The sequence below is a fragment of the Staurois parvus genome, unplaced genomic scaffold (assembly GCF_062004578.1).
Source record: "Staurois parvus isolate SC_StPar_1 unplaced genomic scaffold, SC_StPar_1.0 ptg000498l, whole genome shotgun sequence".
In the NCBI taxonomy this organism is placed as follows: Eukaryota; Metazoa; Chordata; class Amphibia; order Anura; family Ranidae; genus Staurois; species Staurois parvus.
In genome coordinates this window covers 6,313,344-6,334,020 of record NW_028318294.1, presented here as the reverse complement: position 1 = coordinate 6,334,020, position 20,677 = coordinate 6,313,344, and the positions used below count along the sequence as shown (strand labels likewise).

The following is a 20,677-nucleotide window of genomic DNA, read 5'->3' as shown; positions in this document are numbered from 1 at the left end:
AAAAAAGCAATGCAAGGTCAAAAGCATCTTCAAAAACCCTTTCTAAGAAATGATCATATAGCTGAAGTCAGTCTTCCTTGGTAGAAGGTGTTTAAAATGACTTACCATGCCCACACATGTAGATATAGCCACGGAGGAGTTCGCATAATCCCTGATAAATCCCTGATAGAAGCATGGCTCTACACTGTGCTCCACATCTGCTAGGTCTCCATCTCTGCCCAGAACTTGTACGGCAAACTCCCTAGACAGCAGAGAGGACGGCTGCAGCTCCAAGTGTAGTTCCTGTCCAAATGCTGAAATTCTGTAATGCAGGGAAGAAGCCTTTGAACTTCGCGTAGATCTCTTCTTCCTACTGCTGTGCAAAATATCGTGTGAGATGTAAGCTCCACTGGAGTCCACTTCCACGGGGGTGACAAAGACATAATCTGATGGAAGAACGGAGACTACAGTCATCCTCATTGGTTATCATTGACATTGTTGTATTATACGCAGGGGCGGACTGACCATTTGGGAAATGGGGTACTGCCCGAGGGCCCTGGGTCAGTGGGGGGCACCATAAGATGCCCCTGGTACCTTTTCATAGGCTTTTTTGGGTGTGGTTTGATTGTGGGCAAGGACACAGAGGCCCCATGATCCCCTATTGCCCGGGGGCCCCATGAGTTGTCAGTCCGCCCCTGATTATACGTAATTTAATGCACACATACTGTAGTGCCAGCCAGTTAACTCAATACGTTGCTTAAAACGAGGTTTCCAGAGCTAGAAACAAGTACATGAAAACTGCATTCCTTAGCTATAACCTTAACCACTTCAAGTCCGGACACTTTCACCCCCTTCCTGTCCAGGACAATTTTCAGCTTTCACTGCTATCACACTTTGAATGACAATTGCGCGGTCATGCAACACTGTACACATATGAATTTTTTAAGCATTTTTTTGAGACAGATAAAGCTTTATTTTGGTGGTATTTATTCACCACTAGGATTTTTATTTTTTTTTTGCTATATAAATGAAAAAGTCCAAAAACTTTGAAAAAAAGTGTTTTTCTTATAAAATTTTGCAAATAAATAATATTTCATCATAAATCTTGCCCCAAATTTATTCAGTTATCTTTTTAGTAAAAAAAAAAACAACCCAAGTTAGTTTATAACCAAAAATTATAATTTAAACATTTTTTTTTACATTTTTATTTTTTATATTATTTATGTTTTTTTTTACATACTATCACCCTAGCAGTACAGTGTCACCATGGTGACACTGTACTACTTGTGGGGGGTGATGAAGATTTTTTTTTTACACTGATTGCTTTTACACCCATAAAGGCTGTAAATGCAATAATTTCTCCTTCTCTCTGGCTGCATTCTTGCAGCCATTGAGAAATACTCTGTGAGCTGTGATTGGTCACAGCTTGTCACGTGGTACAAGGCTGTTGTGAATAGCCTTGTACCATGTGACCTCTGTGATCATTCACAGATTTCACACGTAGTAAGCAATGATGTCAGAAGCGACATCTTGCTTACTACTCTGCATGTGATCACTGATTGGCCAATCAGTGATCACATGATCGGGACCTCGTACAGAGGTCCCGTACAACGATCGGTGTTCCACTGTGTCCGGAGGACACAGCTGGCACCGGATCGCTGTGCAGCGCATTCCCAGGGAGCGCGTACAGTCCAAAATGGCGGGCGCCGTTTATGAACGACAACCCGCCCCTTGACTGCCACCGTCCGGCCATTTATATACAGCTGTTGGACGGCATGTGGTTAACTGAACTCCTAGGCCCAGGGCCAGATATAAACCTTGGGGACCTAGCACTTCAGTTTCAGGGGGCCCCTCATACACAGCGCTGGTTTACATTCTCAATGACAGTTACACATTTTTAAAATTAAAAAAAAAAGCATACAGGTGGCACAAACACCTAGTGCATTATCCAAGATTATTTAAAAATATAAAAAAGGACAAAAAACACACAAACATAGCATGTATGTAAAGCCTATAAGACCATAGAGATGGCCACACGAATGTTGGGGACGAATCCCTTTCCTCGTTAGCTCTGAGGAAAGGGATTTGTCCCTGAAACGCGTCAGCAGGCCAACCGCACCATCTGTTGGACACTCTGACATTCGTGTGGCCATCTATGGTCTTACAGGCTTTACATACATGCTATGTTTGTATGTTTTTTGTCCTTTTTTATATTTTTAAATAAACCTTGGATAATGCACTTGGTGTTTGCACCACCTGTATGCTTTTTTTAGTTGTTGATTTCCCCATCTGAGGAGGGCTGCATCTCCGGAACACTATCCATAGGCCATTCATGCTCTTGTTCCCCTGGCATTGATTCCCTCAAGGCACTGGAGAGTGCACACATTTTTAACATGCATGACACAATGTCGTTCTGAGGTCAGGCGTGCGTACACACAGGCAGTCATACGCCACCTTTCTTAAGAGCGTAAGCACGCTATGTGTGGTTTGCTTGAGCTGCCAAAGTTAGTTTTTAACCGTTTGCAGACCACCTACCACAGATTTACTGTGCTGAATCATGTACATGTATGTGATCCGGCACTTACGGGTAGGGGGCGCGCGCCCGCTGCCCTTTCTGTGCTGTGATTCTCTACAGAACAAGCCAATCAGCAGCTCCCAGCTATTGATTTATGGATGGAACCTGCTGATCAGCTAAGCGTATGACAGTTCTGAGCGCTGTGTTTACCAAGAATGGAGAGCAGGGGAAAAAAAACAAACACTTTGAAAAGTAGTGTAAAAAGCAGCACATATTACACACATTACACCTTTTTAGGCACACAGTTAACCCTTTGATTGCGCCTGGATTTTAACCCCTTCCCAGCCAGTGTCTTTAGTACAGTGACAGTATATAGTATTAGCACTGATTACTGTATAAGTGCCATTGGTGATGTCAGTGTCAGTAAGTCAGTTCCCATCTAGTGTCAGTTAGTGTCAGATTGCCCTCCGCACTATCACAGTCCCACTATAAATAATGATCGCCGCCATTACTAGTATAAAAAATAAATAAATAAAAAATAGTGTCTATATGCCATAGTTTGCAGATGCTGTACCATTCACACAAACCAATTAATATACACTTACTGGGATTTTTTTTTACCAAGGACATGTAGCAGAATTAATTTTGGCCCGAATTTGTGAAGAAATGTAATTTTTTTTAGCAGAAAGTGAAAAATATTGTTTTTTCAAAAACATTGGTCTTTTTTTGTTTATATAAAAAAAATAAAAATTTAGACATGATAAAATATCACCAAATGAAATCTCTATTTGTGTAAAATAAAATTATATAAATTTAATTTGGGTACAGTATTGCATGAACGCGCAATTGCCAGTTTTATATATATATATATATATATATATATATTATTGAAGGAAAAATAATAAAGCATAAAAAAGCTAGTTAAATTGATCAGTTTAAACTTGTTTTTTAATGTTTTATTATTTTTCATTTTTATTTTATTTAAATAGTTTAATAATCTATTTATTTTTATTTATTATTTTATTAACTTCTTTTTTTTGAGAGTTTTTTGCGCTGTTTTTTTCCTTTATTCCCATAGCATTTATCTTTCCATTTCCATTTATTCCCATAGCATTTATCATTTTTCCACTGGCTTATTACACAGCTGCATAAACTTCACTGCATTGGACATCATCAGATAGGGTACTGGCACTATAATTAACATTTCTTTTTTTCTTTACTGATCAATTGGGAAAAACCCAACAGGCTGGTTGCACAGAAGTTGATCAGTAGATTGACTCCTGTACAGCCAGGGTGCCCATACATGGTTCGGATTCGGATGGTCCCTCCTGAACCAGCTGATTTTCGATCCATGTTAATTCCTACACCCTGGTTCACACTTGTGCACGCTGTGCAGCCATGTTTGCGCGGGCATGGCAGCCCATTAATTTGAATGCATGCACCTTTTTAATAACGCAGCCGCAGGGAAATCGATTTCCCTGCGGTTCTCGCACCTGCAAACGCGCTGCGGGCCAAGATGGGTGGGGAGGGGGGGGGGGTTGCCATTCAGAATGGATGGCAGCCCTGCGTGTCTCATCAGAGCAGCTTGGTTTGGCTGTGGGTGGTTGCGGGAACAGATGCGTTTCTCGCACCCGCAAGCAGCCAGTACAGTGTGAACCAGACTAGGGGTCTGGATAATATGCCTGATATCACAGACTTATTTAATCCCTTTCTGAATCTCTTATTAATTAAAAGATAAAGGCAGCAAATCCTGCAGGGCTCAAGTTTTCATAGTATGACTCCCTGCCCTAAATTTTCATCAGTTCTTTGGCAGGTGGGCAGTTCAATGTAGTAGTGTTAATCAGGAACAAGACCTCATTCACAATGTTGTTATCTCTCACTCACCAGCAATAAATTTGTACTACTGGACAAAACTCTTCACACTGCAGGGCAGAGGTTGATGACTTCAAAGAAGCAGACAACAATATAAGGATTTTGTGTTTAATGTGTCTTTTATCTCCTTACAGTCCCGCGTACTTAGCAACATAATCATTATAAAGTGATTGCTTCATATTGTTTCAATGCTATAGCTGAAATTCTCTTTTAATACAAAAAAAAAAAAAAAAGAAGATTCTAGAGTATAATGCCATAAAATGTACTTTAGGGAATGCCTTGTATATCTGCAGCTGTATGGAACCATTATTAGTTTTCTGACTCCCATCTAAACAATTAAAAGGGCTTTTTATGTTAATGTCTCTTTAAATGCACACCCTGCTTTCTGACAACTCAATCAAAACAATAGAGGTCAAGAAGGGATCCTGTCATTATGTTTTGGTATAAAAAGAGGATTAGTCAAACTAAACTGCGAGTGATTACAATAAAGTCCTTCAGACAAACATTTGTCACCACCAGGGGTTCAGCTGATTATCCAGTCAGTACAATAAGAGTCAGCAAATAAATGATTTAAGGCCGAGTTTAAAGGGTCTGCTCTGTTCATGCTCTGCCTATCAAACATATTAGGCCGTTACACAGTAATCCTGGGAAGCTCTTACAGGTTAAAGAATGCTGAGTCGGCATTTTTTTTTTCCGCAACAGTCAACCACCAAACACAACATCCAAAATCCACTCTATATTTTTTGATGTAGAAGTTACAGACGTTACGGTACACAATCTTTTTAAATAACTTTTTTTTATATTGTAGAGAAAAGTGTCTATATCTATTTTTCCATCTTAAAGCTGAATTGCAGTCAAAGATTAATAAAAAAAAAATATGATTTTAGGGCTCATGCATACAGGCATAAAAATGCTGCGTTCAGATCCATACAGCATATAGTAGGTCACATTATTTGACCGTATTGTATATTATGGACAAAATATAGAAGGGAACTCCAATTCTTCAACATAGGAGATTGGGAGTAGGGGGATGTAGTAATTGTCACTTAACACCAAATATAAAAACAAATATAACAGACTGACAACTCATGGGGCCCCCGGGCAATAGGGGATCATGGGGCCCCTGTGTCCTTGCCCAAACTCAAAAAAGCCTATGAAAAAGGTACCAGGGGCATCTCATGGGGCCCCCTACTGACCCCGGGCCCTCGGGCAGTACCCGAGTTTCCAAATGGTCAGTCCGCCCCTGGTTATAAGATGATTTATAATTGGTTGCTGGTAATAACTGCACATTGCACATGGTTACTAATCTTTGCATAAGAATAATTTTTAGAGAAAAATGTGTTAAACGCCCGGACCAATTTACATTTATATGTTGTGGGAAGGCATGACTTAACATGCACGTTTCCTCAAAAACCAGCAACATACATTGCATGCATTGCGGTGCCGTTCATTTTGAATAGCATCCCAGTGCAGTAAGGCAACACACAAGCATTACAACGCATGGCAATGCACCATGGTTCGCTCCTGCAAAATTTTGTGATATGTCACAATTTTGGAACGATTGGTAATTCAGAAGCCCATTAAATTCAATGAACACGGCCGTATTGCAGCACACGTTAGCGTGTGACTTAACAAGTGTTGACGCATGTGCATTACGCACCGCACAAATGTAAGTGTACAGTGACAGCCAAAGCCTTGCAAATGCAAGTAACACAGAACATGTTGGGTTCCTCTGTCATCTGTGGCTGGCAAGTTTTACTAAGTACAGAACAAATTCCCAAAGTTTTACGTTTAACCTTTTTTTTTGGGTGCTTATGTATGAGAAAAAGCTAAATCCCCTTTCACTCGGGCGGTTCGATTTCAGATTAGAGGAACTTATTCACCGCAGCTAAATGCAGACAATGCATCCCTATGGCTCCATTCATTCCTGCTTTAGTTATACAATAAAACACATGAAATGGTTAAAAGTGATCAATATCCCAGAAATTGTGATCAAAGTGATACAAATGTAGAGCCTAGTGGATCAATGTGTTTCACATAAATACATTGCTTCATCAGGATCCATGTGCCCTTAGTTTTTACATGGATATGGACCATAGTATAACATCTATAATACAAAAAGGAAAAAATATATAACAATATATCAAAACACATTTGACATTATAATACATTAGCTATGTTATATCGCAGAGACGTAGAGGGCCAGGGGTGGGGAAGAGAAGAAAAAAAACCCTCAACCCATCACCCTGTTTCCCTAAATCCTGGATAGGAGAGCATAGTCTACAACACTGGGGGGGTACATAGACACACGGACAGCGCAGCACTCCTCTCCTAAAATCACATAAATGTCACATAGCCAGTATATCAAGGGTCATCTAAATAGTAGGAAAAAAGAAACAGTCTGTATAAAGATCTAAAATTTAAATATATCCATAGAGTTTCCCACAACAATATACATTTGCATATTCAAATTCCAAAACATAAAGCCAACAAGACCATCTTAAAGCTGAATTGTAGCCAGATATTAATAAAAAATAAAATTTTAGGGCTCATACGTACAGGCATAAAAATGTGTTCAGATCCACAGGGAAATCAGGTTCAGAAATCACAGGGCCCGTACAGCCTACCTAATGATGACATTTCTATGCTCCACCCCCCCCCCCTTCTGCAGTGCCAGATTTATAAGGTGGCAAAAGGGGCAACTGCCCAGTGTCCCCCTGACAGGAGTTCTCCTCTATACAAAAATTATATAAAACAATATTAAACATTTATATAAAATAATAAAAAGTAAAAAATAATATATGTGGCACTACTCTTGTAAGGACCGCTGAATTTGCTCTGCATGGCCAGGCAACGTGTATTTCAGAGTCAGTCCTCGAGCTTGGTTTTGTATTTTTTTTTAAAGGGGTTAATAATTTCCAGGGGGTCTAGGGGTATATCGGATGCCCAAGGAACTGCAGAACTGCAGATAACCTCCTTAGCAACAGATTGCAACAGTCTTTCCTTGATGAACATCAAGGGCTCTTTGGTGTACCTCCTCAGACCCCAGATGATGCCTTCTCATCACCCAGCTGCCTGAGAGTATCCCTTGGCAAGGGGGACCAAGAGCTGTTAATTTAGAACAGTCCTAGTTGAAAAGCTAGTTGGGTGTTGCACCTGATTGCCCTCTCCCCTTATCTGGCCCAGGGGGTGTAAGATTACTCACACTGTCCTCTCCTGTTAGCTTGGTGGGTTGGTGGCTGCCTGGCCTTATGCTAGGCTAGCTCGTCCCTGCTACACAGGCTGTCCTCCTCTGGAGACATTGAGGCAGTGAAGATCCTCTTTTCCAGCGACCAGCCTGTAGGAAGGCTTCCCTCCCTGGGGCCCCCTCCCAGGCTCCACACTCCAGCCTTCCTCAATCCATCTTCCACCCGGCTGTGTCCCACGCATGCTCCAAAATGCATCACCGGCCACTTTGGTGTCACTTCTGGGTTTGCGCTGCATGGGGACAGCATGCGTTCCAGCGGACCCAGAAGAGCAGCTCCCCCTGCAGCTGCTGGCCAGCACAACTGGTTGTTTAATACTGACAGAAGCCCTGCTACAAAGATGTAATCATGAGCCTGTACCCTTCCCATTAAGTAAGTGCTTTTAATCGTTTCTATTAAAGATACTGGATTTAATGCACTTAGAAGAGCCTTCTTCTTCCATTTCCTTCCCACTACAGAGTTGGCTTCATACTCTTAGAAGTGCTGCCCAGTGCATGGTCCAGTTTTGAAGTAAACCAGCTGCCGTCTCAGATGAAGGTTTCTGGAGCAAATGCGCCCTATAAACTTTCCTTATGTGTACTGACAGGAAACATGCTGATAGGAGGTGAGAGCGGAGTGAGTAGAGTTCATCACTTATCAGTGTGTTGATGCTTCTTTATTGGTCAATAACTGGGCTGAAGGAGGGGATAAACACCACTGCATTTATATACTCTAACAGAGAAAGTGGTCTCATCATTTTGCTCTCCTGTAGGACTTCAGACATTCTTCAGACCCATTGAAAGACCTTCCTTTGTTTGGTTGAATGGGGCAGCAGAGGAGAGAAGTAGTTAAGCATTTACTGCTGGTAAGCCCATCAGTAAAATAAGATTCACTATGTACAGTGACTGGCGTTTTTCTGTACATGATTAGACACATGCGGAAACTATCTTTCCTTTGCAGGTAGGTTGCAGTACATTGTGAATTCACATGAAGTCATTCTCTGTTTTCGCACTGCAGCAAATGAAAGAATGTCATTCTGACTTTTTAAAAAAATTAAAAAAAGAAAAGAATAAAGATGTAAACAGTCTCATGTGTTGTAACACCCTCCCCTACTGCTGGCACACAATGGGCACGCACCCTCATCTGATTAGTGTAAATGGGCTTGTCTAGCTCCTCCCCCCCCCACCTCACCTCTTTACAAAACTTTTTATATAGCTGTCAAGAGGGGGGAGGTGAAGAGAAATACTATAGAGCAGCCATTCCCAACCAAGGTTCTCTGGAACCCTGGGGTTCCTCAAGAGGTTGCTTCAGATGCCCATATTGTTCTAGGGCTGACGCCATTTGGCATTGCATGTCTGTAAGGGTGGCATTCTGACCTCCACTTTAAGGGGAATCATTCTTCCCAGTGACCACCAATGTAAGGGGGAGCATTCTTCCCAGCAACCACCAATGTAAGGGGGAGCATTCTTCCCAGCAACCACCAATGTAAGGGGGAGAAGTCTCTCCACTGACCACCAATGTAAGGGGGAGAATTCTCTCCATTGACCACCAATGTAAGGGGGAGCATTCTTCCCAGCAACCACCAATGTAAGGGGGAGAAGTCTCTCCACTGACCACCAATGTAAGGGGGAGAATTCTCTCCATTGACCACCAATGTAAGGGGGAGAATTCTCTCCACTGACCACCAATGTAAGGGGGGGTATTGTTCCCACTGATCACCAATGTAAGGGGAAGCATTCTTCCCATGGATCACCAATGTAAGGGGGGGCATTGTTCCCACTGATCACCAATGTAAGGGGAAGCATTCTTCCCACTGATCACCAATTTAAATCGGAGCATTCTTCCCACTGATTGCCAGTGTAAGGGGAAGCATTCTTCCCAATGTCCACCAATGTAAAGGAGAGCATTCATCCCCCTGACCAGCATAAAGGGGAGCATTCTTCCCAGTGATCACCAACGTAAAGGGGAGCATTCTTCCCGCTGACCATCAATGTAAGGAGGAGAATTCTCTTCAATGATCACCAATGTAAGGAAGAGCATTCTTCCCACTGACCATCAATGTAACGGGTAGCATTCTTCCCAGTGTCCACCAATGTAAGGGGGAGCATTCTTCCCAGTGATCACCAACGTAAAGGGGAGCATTCTTCCCACTGACCACCGATGTAAGACGAAGCACTCTTCCCAATGACCACCAACATAAGAGGGAGCATTCTTCCCAATGACCACCAATGTAAGAGGGAGCATTCTCCCGACTTATCACCGACGTAAGGGGGAGCATTCTTTCCAGTAACCACCAATGTAAGGACCATTTTCTCCACTGACCAACAATGAATTGGTTTTTATCAAGGTTTCCCCAAGACCTGAACATTATTTCAAAGGTTCCTTTAGAGTAAAAAGGTTATGAACGACTGCTAAAACGTTACTTAAATGACAGCTCTGATTTTGCTGGAGCTGCTGAAATCACATTCAAGAGGGCAGAGCCTAGCAGCAGTCTCTTGGCTTTCAGATGGCTATACAAGGGCAGATTTTACAGGTGCCTAAAATACATGAAATGCCAGTATAATCTTATGGGAAGGGCAGGGGTAGACGGACCATTCTGAAACTAGAGCACTGCCCGAGGGCCCGCGGTCAGTAAGGGGCCCCATTAGATGCCCCTGGTACCTTTCATAGGCTTTTTTGGGTGTGGTTTGAGTGTGGGCGAGGACACAGGGCCCCATGATCCCCTTTTGCCCAGGGGTCCCATGAGTTGTCAGTCCACCCCTGGGGAAGGGGCTTGGTTTCAAGGAATGGTCTGGCAACAGCCTCTTCTTGGGGTTGCAGAGGGCTTGGAATAACACAATGAAATGCTACTGGATGATATGTAGGGACAAGCCTGAAAGCTCAGCTTCCCCGACTGTGACCTTCTGCTTCTTCTATGACGAGTCGTCTGCGAGCAATATGAGCAGCAGATGTGACAGTACGCATAGCTTGGGAGGCACATGTGGTCATTAGATATGTAGCATCTTAGGACATGGATATGTGTCTAGTGATCATTTTTTCACACTAAATCAAGGCTCGGGTGAATTAATGAAGAACAGTACTTCCCAAACCGGCTCTGCAGGAAACAACATCTGCAGAGGAGAATTCCTTAGCAACACCACTGCGCGCTGTGCATAGCATGCAGGAAACCTGTCATTAATTCATTATTTCACAGGGAGAGCAGGCCTTTACAGCCCCACCGTGAGGCCCAGTCATTAAACCTGACAGTAAATTATTCCTGACAGTGGAGGGAAGACTAGGCAAGCCAGGAGAGGGTTAAAGGTGTAACGCGTTCTCTCCAGCTGTTGGAATCACCTAAAGCTAAATTTTTATTGATTAATTACTTACGTTTTAAGGAAACTCATCATGACAAAAACTTGAAAGCTGATAAATCTGACCATACAAGCTTTGCATTTTGCCAGCATTAAAGAGGAATTACAGGTATGGTATTTTTTTTACATATTTACATTGATCGAAGTAGGACCAATGTAACTACGTATATATACCATACCTGTAGGATACTTACAGGGGTGTCAAACTCAATTTCATTGCGGGTCACTATGGTTGCTCTCAATGAGCCAGTTGTATCTGTTAGACTAGAAGTCCAGAACACCCAATCCTCCTTACATCAGGTGTCAAGAGCCCCCCACACACACACACTATCAGAAGTCAAGAGTCACCTATCCTCCCTTACATCACAGTTCACCTCCCTTACCTTATGCTGCTTCTAGGAAGATGCTAGGGGCAGAGCTGGGAAACAAAATGCAGGGTCTGGAAAAGGACCAAAGGAGGGCTGCCAGAGTCTAATGAGACCAGGGGAGGCAAAGATGAGGGGGTACTGCAGCTGCACTGAGAGGCTTAGGATCTGTAGGAGGAGTTCTGTCCTCCTCTCTGCTGCCAACTATTGAGCTGGGAATGTGGGGGGCTCAAGAGACAAGTCTCCACAGCTGCATGGAGAAACGTAGAATCTGGCAGAGGAGTTCTGTCCTCCTTTCTGCTGCTAACTGCTGAGAGAAGGTGGGAGTGGAGATGGGGAGTGCCGCAGCTGCAGGAAAGGTTCAAGGCCAACTGGGTGGGCCAGGTTTGCCTGAGGGCCATGTGTCTGATACATGTGCTCTAAAAGCTGGAAATCATTGAAGTAAACACCACTACTCCAGTGATCTCTACTAACTTTGGGGTTCTAGGCTGGATGGCTGCCCTTCTGCATTGTGAACATATGAGGTCGGCAGCTGGACACAGATGCCATTCAGAAATGGCTTTTGATTTTCTCAATGAATGCATTCTCTGACTGGGTGAGGTGGAGACGCAAGGTGATGATGTCACACTCTCCACCTCAACCAAATGGAGAATGCTTTGCATTCATTGAGAAAATGCAAAACATTCTATGCTTGTTGCAGAGACTCAACCTATATTTGTGTCTGGTGGTACCGGAAGTGGAGGTGAATCTTCCCAATGGGACACAGACAGTAAAAAAAATAACCCGGCAGGTACTCAAACTATTCCTTACCTCATTCACAACATATTTAGGCTTTAGGATCCTTCCATAATCTATATGTGGTGTATTGTGATGCCATTAATTGTAAAAGGCACCCCAACACAATGTACCTTAGAGTGTAACACGCAGGGCACCACAATGGTATGCGCACTGTGGTTCGCTGTGTTCCTAAAAAGAGTTATGTGCATCTTTCCATCTGTTGTGGTGCACTAGTGGCCCATTCATAGTGAACGGGCTACCTTAACGCAACCCACATTAACACGTCATAAAATTATATCAGGACTGTAAAGCCCAAACCTCAACCAAACTGAAAACCTCTGGGATTGCCTGAAGGAAGCTGTTTCAACTTTGAATGCTGAAAATGTCTATAGTCTAATATTTTGCTAAAAGCTGCTTTGGATATTGGTAAAACATCACAACATAGTGTGAAAACCTCAAATTGTCTCCTAGAGCACTTGTTCCACTAAACACCAGTACTCCTGTCTAATCATTCTTGTTTAGGGCAATAAAGAATAGAAGGAGAACCACACAATGGCCAAAACCAATAGCAGTTGGGCAAGTTCTGTTATCTAATGTCTATGGGAGCTACTTCATGTCTCTAAATCCACCTAGCCATTCACAAAATGAAGCCTGAGGCAGTATGTTTTATGAATGGCCTGGATGACCATAGTGCTGGGGTCTATGAGACCTGCTGAGCCTAAAACTGAAGTACAGTGGAAGCTCTACATTCCCCAGCATGTGAACAAGCAAATTGGTCTAATGTGGAAAAACATTTGTATGATGTGGGACGAGGTTGCTTCTGAGGCAACAAAATGTGTAAGTGTTTGAACCCTGGTAAGTGTATTGTTCCTAGATTTGGGCTTTAACAAGAAGTAAAGGAAAGTACACAGTGGCTTAGTGCTTAGCACTTCTACCTGGCCGCACAAGGGATGATGATTTGAATCCCAACCATAACTCTACCTGCATGGAGTTTACTTGTTCTCACAGTTTTTGGGTGGGTTTCCTCCAGATTCTCTGGTTTCCTTTCACACTTCAAAGACATACTGGTAGGTTAATTGGCTCCAGGCTAAATTGGCCCTAGTATGCATATGTATAAATTAATTAGGGCCCTTAAATTGTAAGCTCCTCAAGGGCAAGGGCTGATGTAAATGCACAATATATATAAAGTGCCGCGTAAATTGTTGGTGCTATATACTTTCCTGTAATTAATAATAAATTATCATATGCAGATTGAGGTTCTAGCCTTCCTCTATGCTACTAAAATATATTTTGCTGACAGTGTCCTTGTTGGAGATTTCCTCTCAATTCATTGGTGGTGACAATGTTGTCACAAGAATGGGAAATGAAGAGAAGTCTCTCCAATGGTGTCTCAAACCACATTATAAACCTGGTGGAGGTTCTAACCCCTCCTCACTTTATCCAAAACTAGAATAAAGTTTCTGGCTGGAGATTTAAATGTTCTTTTCTTATTAAAGAATTCTAGTCTAGTACAAAAGCAGGATATTAGTCCAAAATAAGAACCAATGAAATCACTAGATCTAACTTTCCTTGCACTAAGAGAACAGTTACAATGCCATTGAGGAACTGACATGCATAAAATTCTGCCCACCTCTACATTCAAAGGAAGAGTATCGGGTTATAAAAAACACACACGCACGCACACATGCACACACACGCATACCTCCATGCTGCAGCTGTTTCCCGCTGGTTTTAAGACCAAGAACTGAGTGATCACAGGACCACTGATCACTCAGTTTTCGGTCAACTCTGAGCAGAGAGCGGGGACTGTCAAAGCCGCTCCAGCACTCACTGGAGCATCAGGCAAGAGAGCGGGCAGGTGCTGCTGGTTTCGTCTCTCAGCCAAGCGCAGAGAGCCAGAGCTGTCAATAAGCTGGGTGGATCCCGCTAATATGGTCAGAATCCTTCTAGACAGAGCAAGGGTCACCAACCAGCAGATTGCGGCCAGGTGACTGGTAGATCGCGGCCTGGTTTTGCTGATCCGCCATCCCAGACCATGAAACAGAGTGCAATGCATTGGAGCTGCATGTAAAGTTGGAGCTGTAGTAGGGAGCAAGAGCCTCATACGCCGATGCCTCCTCTGTAATGCTGACTCCTGTCCCATGCAGAGTGATACCAACTGCACTCCACCTTTTATCATGGCTATTAGTCTCCAGAGAGGTGCCAGCAGCAGGAAAGAAGAGATCTTCAGGTAATTGTGAAGCAATACACTGGGCATAATAGTGTAGGGCTGCTTTCACATTGATGTGCTGCGGTCTACCCACACCACAGGTGCAGTGCAGTGTACCTCCAACTTTCCTTCAGGTTTGCTGTGCTTAGCCATAGACTTCTATTATATTCTGCAGATTGGGTGCACTTTCTGAAATCGCACCAAAACTCGGGAATGCAGAAAGTGCACCACACCTGCAGCATATAATACTGTAGAAGTCTATGCCAAAGTGCAGCTAACCTAGGAAAGTTGCAGATGCACTGCACTACACCTGCAGTACAGGTAAATCCAAGCACATCACCTCACAGTTTAGACATGTTTTTACCACCCCCATCCCAACTGTACACCCTTTAGCTGCTATGGCCAGGGGTGTACACATGTCACAGCCGCAATAGGAGTTACAGGCCCTGTCATGGTTGGTGGGTGTAGCAGCTGCCAAGCATGGCCCATTCAAGTGAATGAGGCCACTCTGCAAGTGCCCTGCAACCTTGCGCAATACAGCAAACAAGGGGTTATATCAGGCAGCGTTATGTCGCTTTCTCACCACCTACTTTAACTTATTGGACCCCGCAGAAGTATGCAGATGTGGGGCACTTGTAGAGTGGCCCCATTTACTTTAATGGGTTCGCAACTGGCAGGCAGTAGCTCCCACCAAAAGCAACAGGGGGTTTAATTCCTGCTGTGGCAGGTGTATGACTATGACATGACTGAATTATGATAATATTTTAGCCAATGTAAATCAAAGAGCTAAATAAAATGCTGCTATCCTTAGACAGAGGTCACTGTTGGAAGAGACATAAAAAAAAGTTCACTGTTTGATTAAACCTATTTGCTTATTCCCTCTAGTATTCTCTACAATTGTAACATTGCATCTCTTGTTTATGCTACATAATGGCCACTAGATGGAGCTGAGAAGCATGTGAAATAAATATCTCTAGACAGATTTATTTCACATGCTTCTCAGCTCCATCTAGTGGCCATTATGTAGCATTTTACCTACATAATAAAAGAACATTCAGAAGAGAAACTAGCCTAAAGAACATTTATTTTTGCCCAATTCACAGAGAACGAATACAGATTCACTGGGTGGATGGCTGTGTGCCTATTTTATACATAGAGCCCCCAAGTGTCAGTTTGCACATTCACTACACATAAAGAGGCCTATGTGTGAAATGTGTTCAAAAAACAATATTTGTTGCCCAACCAATCAGCTTCCATTCCAACAGTCTATGGTTTGAAGAAGTGATTCTCATAAATTGCTATAGGCGACAAGACATTCTTCTGTTACGCCTCTTTCACACGGGCGGTTGTAAATGCATGGGGTTTTTTTTATTTTAAAATTCTAACACTCCTGGCACAGAGATCACTTGTGTTTGTACATTGCGTTTATCTGCGATTACGTGCGTTTACATGCAGCTGTGTTTAGCTGCAGTTGTAAATTCTTGCCTTTTCTATACCAACTGTTTACTTATTTTTTCTTTGTACTGCGATTAACTGCGTTTATGTACAGATAGCTGCGGTACATCGCTTCTGGACGCTGTCAACTTTATTTTTCCTAAACGCATAAAACCGTATGTTATGAAAAAGTTGCTAAACGCAGTGGGTGAATGGAGCCATAGGGATGCATTGTCTGCATTTAGCTGCGGTGAATAAGTTCCTCTAATCTGAAATCGAACCGCCCGAGTGAACGGGGATTTAGCTTTTTCTCATACATAAGCACCCAAAAAAAAGGTTAAAAGTAAAACTTTGGGAATTTGTTCTGTACTTAGTAAAACTTGCCAGGCACAGATGACAGAGGAACCCAACTTGTTCTGTGTTACCTGCATTTACAAGGCTTTGGCTGTCACTGTACACTTACATTTGTGCGGTGCGTAATGCACATGCGTCAACACTTGTTAAGTCACACGCTAACGTGTGCTGCAATACGGCCGTGTTCATTGAATTCAATGGGCTTCTGAATTACCAATCGTTCCAAAATTGTGACATATCGCAAAATTTTGCAGGAGCGAACCATGGTGCATTGCCATGCGTTGTAATGCTTGTGTGTTGCCTTACTGCATTGGGATGCTATTCAAAATGAACAGCACCACAATGCATGCAATGTATGTTGCTGGTTTTTGAGGAAACATGCAAGTTAAGTCATGCCTTCCCACAACATATTAATGTAAATTGGTCCGGGCGTTTAACACATTTTTCTCTAAAAATGATTCTTATGCAAAGATTAGTAACCATGTGCAATGTGCAGTTATTACCAGCAACCAATTATAAATCATCTTATAACCAGGGGCGGACTGACCATTTGGAAACTCGGGCACTGCCCGAGGGCCCGGGGTCAGTAGGGGGCCCCATGAGATGCCCCTGGTACCTTTTTCATAGGCTTTTTTGAGTTTGGGCAAGGACACAGGGGCCCCATGATCCCCTATTGCCCGGGGGCCCCATGAGTTGTCAGTCTGCCCCTGCTTACAACTTATCTGACTACGGGAAGCTGATAGTTGATTGGTTATTGTGGACTACTATATGTTGCAAAAGATGAATAAGCTGACTTTGGCTCACCACACTTTACAATCTGATTGTACAATCTTTGTTAAGCTGGCCATACATGCATCTTTATTTTTTATTTTGGATGAACAAGCAGGCTGATCTAACTAAACGAAGGGATTCCCGCATCCACACAAACTAGGTGGATGGAGGAATGCTGCTTGGCTGAGCTATTGTATTCTGACAGCAGGGACTCCTTTGCTGTCAGAATACACTTATCAGCACTGCAGCTGATTGGCTGCAGACACTGATCAAACAAAAATTTACCAACAGGGCTGGTTCACACTGGATTCAAAAGTGCACATTCCTGTGTGCAGGGATTTTTTTTCACAGGAAATAGGTGCAGAAACTCCCCCTTTCTGAGTCACCACTTTTTTCCACCCCCTACGCACCTCCGAGCACCGTTCCTTGGTTCCACCCCCTACCCACCTCCGAGCACCATTCCTTGGTTCCACCCTCTACCCACCTCCGAGCACCATTCCTTGGTTCCACCCTCTACCCACCTCCGAGCACCATTCCTTGGTTCCACCCTCTACCCACCTCCGAGCACCATTCCTTGGTTCCACCCTCTACCCACCTCCGAGCACCATTCCTTGGTTCCACCCGCTATACACCTCCGAGCACCGTTCCTTGGTTACACCCCCTACCCACCTTCGAGCACCGTTCCTTGGTTCCACCCCCTACCCACCTCCGAGCACCGTTCCTTGGTTCCACCCCCTATACACCTCCGAGCACCGTTCCTTGGTTCCACCCTCTACCCACCTCCAAGCACCATTCCTTGGTTCCACCCCCTATACACCTCCGAGCACCGTTCCTTGGTTCCACCGCCTACCCACCTTCCAGTACCGCCCCCTTTAGAGAATACAGAACCAAGTAAATTTTGTTGTGTTAAGTGGTTTGTATGGCATTTGTAATGATAACAAGAAAAAGCAATAAAATAAATCCCCTGCAGCCAGCAACACTAGATCCTCCCCCAAGTAACAATAGATCTTTCAGCAACAATGGACCACCCACAACAAAATACCCCCCCAGAAATAATAGACCCACAGCAGCAACAACAGATCACACTGCAGCCAGCAACAGACTCCTCCCTCAACAATAGATCTCTCCCAGCAGCAATTGATCCCCTAGCAATATAAGATCCACCCCCAGTAACAACATATCCCTCACCAGCAACAATAGACCCCCCTGCAAAAATAGATCCCCACTAGGGACAATAGATCCTCCAGTAGCATCAATAAACACTGCAGCACACCCCAGCACCCCTTGCCATTACATATATTCAGTGCTGGAGGTACCGGAACTGCGTTCCCGCTGAAGAAAAGCCTTGCTTGTGTGTTTCTGGCATGTCCCTGCGTGATCCCATTTTGCAGCCTATTCATTTGAATGGGCTTCAAAATGCAATGGAACAGAGATGAAGTAGTGCTAGTAGTACTTTTTTGGTACGCACCACAGGAAGCCATATGGTACTGCGGTACCATGCAATTTAGTGCCTGCAAACATGCTGGGTTTGAGGCGCCATTAACAATTTGTTGGCATCCACATGCAGATCGCAAAGGCAGCGGAAAACATGCACGGAGTGCGCCTTTCCTGCACAGCATTTTTGTGTGAACCGGCCCACAGCCCTGTTCAAGAGGTGTCAATCATTAGATCGATGTCCCTTGAATGGGACTGGTTATAGATGGATTGAAATTCATCTGGTCACTGCTGAACTGGACGAATTTCGATCCATTTATAGCTTTACTGTAGATCTACCAGTAGTATGTAATACAAGAGCCTGCCTAAGTATATAAAGATCAATTCAATAGATTAGGTAGATCCTTATATTACATTGTTTTAGTGGATCTAACATTGATTGTACAGAGATTGCATAGTCAGTAGGTAGATCCTTATATTACATTGTTTTGGTAAATCTAAAGTTGATTGTACAGAGATCTCATAGTCAGTAGGTAGATCCTTATATAAAATTGTTTTAGTGGATCTAACGTTGATCGTACAGAGATCTCATAGTCAGTAGGTAGATCCTTATATTACATTGTTTTAGTGGATCTAACGTTGATCGTACAGAGATCGCATAGTCAGTAGGTAGATCCTTATATTACATTGTTTTAGTGGATCTAACATTGATCGTACAGAAATCTCATAGTCAGTAGGTAGATCCTTTATTACATTGTTTTAGTGGATCTAACGTTTATCGTACAGAGATCGCAAAGTCAGTAGGTAGATCCTTATATTACATTGTTTTAGTGGATCTAACGTTGATCGTACAGAGATCTCATAGTCAGTAGGTAGATCCTTATATTACATTGTTTTAGTGGATCTAACGTTTATCGTACAGAGATCGCAAAGTCAGTAGGTAGATCCTTATATTACATTGTTTTAGTGGATCTAACGTTGATCGTACAGAGATCTCATAGTCAGTAGGTAGATCCTTATATTACATTGTTTTAGTGGAGCTAACGTTGATCGTACAGAGATCTCATAGTCAGTAGGTAGATCCTTATATTACATTGTTTTAGTGGATCTAACGTTGATTGTACAGAGATCGCATAGTCAGTAGGTAGATCCTTATATTACATTGTTTTGGTAAATCTAACGTTGATTGTACAGAGATCTCATAGTCAGTAGGTAGATCCTTATATTACATTGTTTTAGTGGAGCTAACGTTGATCGTACAGAGATCTCATAGTCAGTAGGTAGATCCTTATATTACATTGTTTTAGTGGATCTAACGTTGATTGTACAGAAATCGCATAGTCAGTAGGTAGATCCTTATATTACATTGTTTTGGTAAATCTAACATTGATTGTACAGAGATCGCATAGTCAGTAGGTAGATCCTTATATTACATTGTTTTAGTGGATCTAACGTTGATTGTACAGAAATCGCATAGTCAGTAGGTAGATCCTTATATTACATTGTTTTGGTAAATCTAAAGTTGATCGTACAGAGATCATATAGTCAGATTGTAACGTGTGTGATGAATAAGCTAGAAACTCCATATACTGACAAAGTTTAGGCTACAGCAAATGAATGAGAATTGATTGCACCAACCTTGATTGAATGCTCCCATCCCACTGCCACCAGTTAACGTGGCTGCGAATGACACACAGCATAGGCAGTAGAGTTGTAGCGTCTGAAAGACAAGAAGAGATGAGGTCAGTGATCGGATCGACGTTGGACAACTTGGCGGTGACCTGTACTAGCAAAGAGGACCTGCCTTATCTAAGCTTCCAATCCATAGGATTGTCAGGAATGGCATAGAGGTGCATTTGAGTATAGTGACAGGTAAGGTCCACATGATCAGGACAAAGTAATCCATCTTCTGCAAAGCATGCAAACCTGACCCCGCTCCAAGGGGCATGCAGAGCAATAGGCAGGGTATCCTCTTCATGATGGGGCGGATGGCATCTCTGCATGCAGTGGATGGAAGGTTGCGGTGCTGGCTGATGCTGGCAGGTAGTGGAAGGAGGACTCAGTGTAGGGGGCTCACACTGATCATCCCAGCAACATGCAGCAGCATTCTCCAAGAATACAATGCACATTAAAGACAGCATTGGATTTCACTGACTGCCCCCTCCCATGTGCACGCCTCCCCTGCTATCACTCTCTACTCTCCGGGTTCAGCTGCTCGGGTAACTTTTCATCTCCAACATCTTAAAAGTTGTTTAGAGAACCAAAACTAATTTGTGCCAGGAAGGAGCTCGCCGGAGAGCAACTGATGGGAGCGATCTTGTATCATACAAGGAAACACAGAATTTCATTTCAGTAACACAAGAAATCACTTTTTTTTCTTTTTTAGGGTTTTT

At 43.1% G+C, this 20,677-nt stretch overlaps 1 protein-coding gene across 1 annotated transcript in view; it reads right to left on the bottom strand.

Annotated features, from left to right (window-relative positions):
- ADAMTS18 (ADAM metallopeptidase with thrombospondin type 1 motif 18) overlaps positions 1–20,383 on the bottom strand; it is a 138,219-nt gene extending 117,836 nt beyond the window's left edge. The window contains exons 1-3 of the mRNA XM_089689821.1: positions 20,089–20,383; positions 19,923–20,004; positions 106–425 (exon numbers count right to left, since the gene is read on the bottom strand). Of these exons, the coding sequence (XP_089545947.1) occupies positions 106–425; positions 19,923–20,004; positions 20,089–20,262 (576 nt within the window). The 5' untranslated portion in view covers positions 20,263–20,383. The remainder of the gene's footprint in view (positions 1–105; positions 426–19,922; positions 20,005–20,088) is intronic.
- Between the last annotated feature and the right edge of the window lie 294 nt (positions 20,384–20,677).